At 54.4% G+C, this 7,876-nt stretch overlaps 2 protein-coding genes across 2 annotated transcripts; one reads left to right on the forward strand and one right to left on the reverse strand.

The window, feature by feature from the left end:
• Positions 1–3,638: 3,638 nt before the first annotated feature.
• On the reverse strand, positions 3,639–4,040 carry LOC124680532. Its single transcript, XM_047215577.1, has one exon. It carries the CDS (start codon positions 4,038–4,040, stop codon positions 3,639–3,641), a length of 402 nt encoding a protein of 133 aa, XP_047071533.1.
• On the forward strand, positions 4,024–5,748 carry LOC124680531 (subtilisin-like protease 4). The gene has a single exon (XM_047215576.1). It carries the CDS (start codon positions 4,039–4,041, stop codon positions 5,587–5,589), a length of 1,551 nt encoding a protein of 516 aa, XP_047071532.1. The 5' UTR covers positions 4,024–4,038; the 3' UTR covers positions 5,590–5,748.
• The last annotated feature ends 2,128 nt before the right edge of the window (positions 5,749–7,876 follow it).

The following is a 7,876-nucleotide window of genomic DNA, read 5'->3' on the forward strand; positions in this document are numbered from 1 at the left end:
AAAAACTCCAAGAAAAGAAAGTTGATTGCACATAGAGGATGACATGCGGGTCCCATTTAGCAGCAGCGGTCTCAACGTTTCCAAGGCGGCAAGGGATCAAAAGAAAAAGGAAGTAGCCGTAAATCGGGGGTCAAAAAAATCCAAGAATAGAAAGAATTTTGGTTCATAGAGGATGACATGCGGGACCCATGATCCCGCATCGTAAACGGCTCGATCGGAGAACGTTGAACGAGATGGCGCGATTGAGAAAAAAACAATGCCGGAGAGGCTGCCATCCGGGCCCTACATCCCTCGGCGGTGCGGATTTGCGTTGACTCGCCGGCGAACCCGAGAATTCGCGATGCACCACGTCCCGGCCACCATACGCGACGTTTTGGCCGCTTTCGTCGGGCTAGGTGGCCTCAAAAACGAGAAAAAAAAAGTTTTGACATGCACCACGGAGGGATCAAAATCGTCGGCCATGGTACACCAGCAACCACGGCGCGACTTCAACTTCGTCGGCCATGGCAACTTTTCTTGTAGTGGTTAGTGTTTCTTTTATGGTCCCTTTGAGCAAGTGTGGCCAACTAAATGGACTACATTTGCTCAAAGAACCCATAGTTAAGTAACGGAGAACACGAGATCGAAGCCACCGAAAGACTAAGCAGTTCGATAGATATAGGTCAAATAAATAAATTAGGAAATAAAAAATATTAACTTTTACAAGCCCTTAATCGTCATCAGATTGAGTAAGGGCATTAAGTTGTTCCCAAATTAGCTACATCACATCGGCCACAACCAAGCATGTTGACTTAATTACGTCAACACGTTTCAAAATTTCCTACCTTGCTTCCTAAAGGGAATGCTGGTAATCTTCCTCGGACACCTCCATTTCTTTCTCGTTGGCCATCAACCACATGAACATCAACTCGTACGAGAAACCTCCAACAAATGTGACTCATCAATTCATGCCACAAAGGTGAACCTTAGGGATTTGTAGTGGCATCCCATGAACTTGCGGCCGGTGTCCACATCCTTGTAAGCCACGCAACAACGCGGGAATAGGCCGGCGTGGCACTTCCTCCACCACCTCTCACCGATGCCTTTCCAGTAGTCAGTTTGGATCCAACTTGGCACCTTGCAATCATGATAAGAAAACCCCACTTGATTTTCCGTTTGTCGAAAACACCTACTGGATCGAGACAGATCAAATAAACCAAAACTAAAAAAGATTGTTCGATGAAGAAATCATACAATGACGCCATCGCGCTCCCTTTTAGGCACGACTCGATGACTTGTGCGTCATCTGCACCAAACCTTGGTGGTTGTTTCTTGTTGTAAGTGAATGCAATGAAAAGACCCAAAAATAACAAATAATGGGAAATTTATCTATAGACGTTTCGTGCTCATTTCCAAATTTCTGCTTGGGAATGCCACCGATTCAAGGTCAGGTAAGCGAGATAGAGGTTGGTGGAGAGGGTAGGCGTGTTCGTATAAGGGATATGTGAGTATGGGTGGCTTATGTATAAATAGTCACCAGTCAAAGAGCGTGCCGGTGGTGGGACACACGAGTCTGCAAGCCATGCCTGACAAGGAGCGCGACTTGCTTGACATTTCTACAGTATGAGACCAACTTTTACCGTCACTTAGAATGCACAACTCAAAGATTTATGTCTCCATTCTTCGAGCGCGGCATTCATAAGCGTCACTCTTACGTGACACCAACCACGACATCAATATGTGCCAGTATGGACTCGGCCATGGCACAAAAATATCTGCCTTCTTATTTAGTCGTCCCTAAAGCACTATATTCCGCGCAAAAACTTTTGCACGTGCTTTTCTCTTGTGTTTTACAAAAAAAAAACCACCGGGTTTGGGGCGTTCTTGTAGTGTGCGTCAACTTCTTTGGGTACATCGTGCAATCACCGATTTTCACGGAGGTTAATTCAAATAGATCAACCAGGCTCGAAGGAGAAGACATCCTAACATACGGGATAAAACAATTGCTTCACTACTCGTTTCACGACAACGGTTTGGGTTGCATGGCTTGGTCCATGTCGAACCTGTTCACGTGGCAACTATGAGTCGGATAATCGGTGATTTGCAACCGCTCACTACAAGTCGGGAACTGATCCACCTGAGAACTTCGTTCTTGTTGTGTTGTTTGAGTACCAAGTCTAGATCCATGTGTGAAAATCTTAGTTTTAGCGTTCACTAGTTTACTAGTACCTGGCGATTATAGATTTCCATTTGTGCCTTTGTTGGAGGCACTGTCTGGAGCTATTCAGACTATTTTCGCGGTAAATATCCAACGATGAAGCAAAAACGATGTGAATGCGCTGTTTTTCTTTCTGAATGGGTCGTGCTTGTAGAACCTTTTCCGCAGGTGTTGTCCAATGGTGGGGATTGGTCTTGTTACCTTTTTTTTATATGCACGGATTTTGTCTTCCTTTTTCTTTTAGCTATGTACATTCTTGATGTTTCGACTAATTTTAATATTTTGTTGTTGCAGAGTTAAGGTATAGCTGATACTAGTATATCAGATTGGTATTGATAGGTTCGCTTTATATGTAAAAAAAATAACTAAACGTAGAGGTGTATTTTGCATGAACCATGAATGCAGATCCTGCCGCCCCTCCCAGATTTGCGTGACATGGGTCCTCTGGTTCGCATGACTCATGAACCACCGTCATCCATTTTCTAGTCCCCTACCCACCGACGCACCGGCGAGAGCTGGCCGACGTAAAAACACCTCCGTGGTCAACGAGCAGGCCATGGCATGTCAACAGCCATGCAACAGCGCCGCCCCTCCTTTTCATCATTCATCAATCAAAAAACAAAGGAAGAGAAACAATAGCGCCGCCCATCTCACCGCACCGCCGCTGAATTACAGGGCACGCCTGACCGTCTCTCCCGGCGCCGGCACACACTCTGACCCCACAGGAAAAAATCTGGCACCGATTCACGAGCGGTGGAACAAAAGAAGGCGCCGGACGTACTCCGATTCCGACAGATCCAGCTACGGCCATGCGCATCGAGGAGCATGCGACAGACGCGGCCGGGTCCCGCGAGGACAGCAGTCAGCGGCGCGTCCATCCACCGGCGCGCGGACACAGTGCTCCCGTCTCGCGCCCACACCGATGCATCGGAATGCCATCATTTTACACCAGTAACGTACCACTGTCACTGCCCTCCAGCTCACCGCCAGTGCTCGCTGCTCCCCATCACTCCACTCCACCACTCCCCCTCACGCACTGCCAAAGCTTCACCTCAGCTGCCACCTTGCATAAACCACACTCCCGGTTCATCCTTGCCACTCCCCTTCCTTCCACGGCATTGCCCTGCCGCTCGACCATGGACTCCCGATGCTTCCTCGCCGTCCTCTTCCTCCTCCTCTCCCTGCAGCCGCAGCTCGGCGCCTCCTACCTGCGCGCCAGGAAGAACTACATCGTGCACCTCGACCCGACGGCCCGCCCCGCCGATTCCCTCCAGGACTGGCACCGCTCCTTCCTCCCGCTGGCAACGGCGCCGCTCGATTCGGACGACGACGCCGGCCCGCGCATTATATACTCCTACACCGACGTCTTCACCGGCTTCGCGGCGCGGCTCACGGACGAGGAGGCCGACGCGCTGCGGGCCACGGACGGCTGCCTCAGGCTCTACCCGGAGGCCTTCCTGCCGCTCGCCACCACCCGCTCGCCGGGCTTCCTCGGCCTCCGCCTCGGGAACGAGGGCTTCTGGAGCCGCTCCGGCTTCGGCCGCGGGGTCGTCATCGGGATCCTCGACACGGGCATCCTCCCCAGCCACCCCTCCTTCGGCGACGACGGCATCGACCCGCCCCCCAAGACCTGGAAGGGCGCCTGCGAGTTCAAGTCCGTCGCCGGCGGCGGCTGCAACAACAAGATCATCGGCGCGCGCGCGTTCGGCAGCGCCGCCGTCAACTCCTCCGCGCCCCCCGTCGACGACGCCGGCCACGGCACCCACACGGCCAGCACGGCCGCGGGCAGCTTCGTGGAGAACGCCAACGTCCGGGGCAACGCCGACGGCACCGCCTCGGGCATGGCCCCGCACGCGCACCTCGCCGTCTACAAGGTCTGCTCCCGCAGCCGCTGCTCCATCATGGACATCATCGCGGGGCTCGACGCCGCCGTCAAGGACGGCGTCGACGTGCTCTCCTTCTCCATCGGCGCCTCCTCCGGCACGCAGTTCAACTACGACCCCATCGCCATCGCCGCCTTCAAGGCCATGGAGCGCGGCATCGTCGTCAGCTGCGCGGCCGGCAACGCCGGCCCGGACCCCGGCTCCGTCGGCAACGGCGCGCCATGGATGCTCACCGTCGCCGCCGGCACCATCGACCGCGCGATACGCACCACCGTCACGCTCGGAACCGGCGACGAGTTCGACGGCGAGTCGCTGTTCCAGCCCGGGAACAACTCCGCCGCCGCGCCGCTCCCGCTCGTCTACCCCGGCGCCGACGGCTCCGAGACCAGCCGCGACTGCAGCGTGCTGCGCGGCGCCGAGGTGGGCGGCAAGGTCGTGCTCTGCGAGAGCAGGGGCCTCAGCGGCCGCATCGAGGCCGGCCAGACCGTGGCCGCGTACGGCGGACTCGGCATCATCGTCATGAACAGGGCAGCCGAAGGCTACACCACCTTCGCCGACCCGCACGTCCTCCCGGCCTCGCACGTCAGCTACGACGCCGGGACCAAGATCGCCGCCTACGCCAACTCCACCGCCAGCCCGACGGCGAGCATCGCGTTCAAGGGCACCGTCATGGGCGCGTCCCCCGCGCCGGCCGTCACCTTCTTCTCGTCCCGGGGTCCCAGCAGGGCCAGCCCGGGCATCCTCAAGCCGGACATCACAGGCCCCGGCATGAACATCCTCGCGGCGTGGGCGCCCAGCGAGTCGCACACCGAGTTCTCCGACGGCGGCGTCGGCCTCTCCTTCTTCGTCGAGTCCGGCACCTCCATGTCCACGCCGCACCTCAGCGGCATCGCCGCGCTCCTCAAGGGCCTGCACCCGGACTGGTCCCCCGCGGCGATCAAGTCGGCCATCATGACCACGTCGGACGCCGTGGACCGCACCGGCGTGCCGCTCAAGGACGAGCAGTACCGCCACGCCACCTTCTACGCCATGGGGGCCGGGTACGTCAACCCCGAGCTCGCCGTCGACCCCGGCCTGGTCTACGACCTCCAAGCCGACGACTACCTCCCCTACCTCTGCGGCCTCGGCCTCGGCGACGACGGCGTCACGGAGATCGCTCACCGCCCCGTCACCTGCGCCAGCCTCAAGGCCACCACCGAAGCGGACCTCAACTACCCGTCCCTCGTCGTCAACCTGCTGGCCCAGCCTATCACGGTCAACCGCACGGTCACCAACGTCGGGAAACCGGGCTCCATCTACACCGCCGTCGTCGACATGCCAGGAGACGTGTCGGTGACGGTGCAGCCGCCGATGCTGCGCTTCACGGAGCTCAACGAGAAGCAGAGCTTCACGGTGACGGTGCGGTGGGCGGGACAGCCCAACGTCGCCGGCGCCGAGGGCAACCTCAAGTGGGTCTCCGAGGATCACATCGTGAGGAGCCCCATTGTCGTTCCAGCCAAGGCCGCGTAGCCTAATTTTGTCTCCCTTTGTATAGCTAGCTAGCATCAGTCTCTCAGGCGCTACTGCGCTTCCATGCGAACCGGAGAAATTCCCCACCTATGTTCTTCCTTCCCAGAATGTACTCAATCTCAGAGGCAGCAATTTTGTTCTGTAAATAGCGCGAATCAATAAAAATGGAGCATGTCCTCCTTCCCAGAATTGTTTATGTTCGTTCCGAGAAAGAAATGTTTCTCTTCTGCCAGTCAAGATTTGCGAAGAACATGCATGACTATTTATAGTTGAATGCATGCATGACACATCGTTTTGAGTCTTCAGTGCCAACAGAGATGAGCCTTTTATTCTAGGACTAGGAAGTCGTTGCAGACATTATTAGAAAAACATACACGAGGAATCATAACTAGATATTGAGTAGATATTAATTTCCAACCAGATAGAGTTCAAAGGATTTCTTAGAGGTCGTTTGGTATCCATCATTTGGGCCTGGAATTCTGGAATTCATTTTGGAATTCCATAGGTGGGCTGTTTGGTTGTCACAGAATTGAGTCATTATTGCATTTAGGAAATCCAGCAAAATGACACCATGAGTAAACACAATTCCAAGCTGAAACCTGTCATTTGCAATTCTTGTGGAAGCCATTTACAAATTCAATATTGAATTATGTTGTCATTTGCAATTCCCGTGACAACCAAACAAGTGTCTATTTCTGGAATTACAATGTAAATGAAATGAATGCATGTATTCATTTCAAAATGCTACAAATGAAATGAAAGCCTGGCTTCCAAACGACTCCTTAGATTCTTTTAAAAAGACATTAGAATCATAGGAACGGCACGGCATTTCGGATACCAAACGTGTTCAAATCGGTTTGTTTGTGGTAGCTCGCGGACACTATCCATTTGTGGGTGGCAGTGCACCTAATGGTGGTCTTTGCAAAAATAAAAGTAAAAAAAGGTAGGACACGGATTTTTTTGAACGTAATTAACATTATAGGGCTCCAAAAGTCCACATTTCTTACAAAATAAAAAAAGAATTGCTAAGTTTCAGCTAGCTGAGACTATCTCACCGTTGCATTTTGTTTCTGCTTAAAGATTGTGTTTGGTATTGTTTGCACTTTGTCTAGGCCGGCATAGATACAAGCTGATTTAATTCAAAGTCCCAGTCGAATGAGCATTAGAGACACCCAAATAAAAAAAAAAAGCAAGAATATAAAGATAATGACGGTGTCTCTTCACCGAGGTCGATGAAGAGCAGTGACCACATATTCACCTCCGGAGGAGGGGGAGGCGGCTGCTGTGCAGCAAGCGGTGCCGCCGCGACTTGCTGCGACAGCTGGATGGCCTCTTGGAGGCTAGCCCACTACTCCATCTCCTCATGTTTGGAGAGCTCGATGGTGTGTGAGATGGTCTCCTCCGTCAGTGGCAGCGCGTCATCCTCCATGGGCTCGTAGCATAGTCATCCTTCAGCGGGTCCTCGGTCTCCTCCTCCGCTGGCTCATGCAGGTACGCCGGCGGCAAGGGCAACGACTCCATGTACCGCGTGTCGGCACCTCGATACTGGGACCGGTCGGGGTGCCCGGGATGCGGGGGTGAGGAATGTGTACCCCACCCACGCCTCCTGTTCCGGCTCCGGCACCACCTCCTTCACCAATGACATATGGGGCGGCGTGTTGGGATTGTTGGAACGTGCACCATATCGTGATTGAGATGACACCCGCGGGCAAGTGTACATCCACCACGGCAGCAGTATGCCCATCTCGGTGAACTATCGCGCCACCTACACCTCGACATAGACGCGCTGCTCGGAGCACGGTGTGGGAGATGGTCGGGGTGCCCTGGACACGTGGAAGAAATGACAGCCGCCGCCGGAGCTTGAGTCGCTCGCCCCGTGGTCATTGCAGCCGGGACGAAACCATCGGTGTCCCTTCGGCATGGGCCGCAGCTTCGAGGGTTTTGACTATCGCTTCTTTATGATGTTGCACCGGTGAGACGTGGCCGACTCGTTGTGGATCATGTGGGTGGTGGCGTAGTCACCGAAGTTCTTCCTCTCCTTGAATTGATCGCAGATGCGCCTGGAGTACTTGCCGTTGTTTTGGTTGGCGCCGCTGATGGGGAAGAAGCTGACCAACTTCCACGTGTCAATGAGGCACTCGTCCTCCAAGGTCTTCCACGTTCGCCCACGGATGCTGCCGACCTTCTTCTTCTTCTTCTTCGAATTGACGCCGGTCTCGACGTCTATCAGTTCGGCTTCTTCCCCCTCTTTCACTTCATCGTCCTCCTCGTCACCATAGTCATCATC

Source organism: Lolium rigidum, unplaced genomic scaffold (genome assembly GCF_022539505.1).
Source record: "Lolium rigidum isolate FL_2022 unplaced genomic scaffold, APGP_CSIRO_Lrig_0.1 contig_19689_1, whole genome shotgun sequence".
NCBI classification, from domain to species: domain Eukaryota; kingdom Viridiplantae; phylum Streptophyta; class Magnoliopsida; order Poales; family Poaceae; genus Lolium; species Lolium rigidum.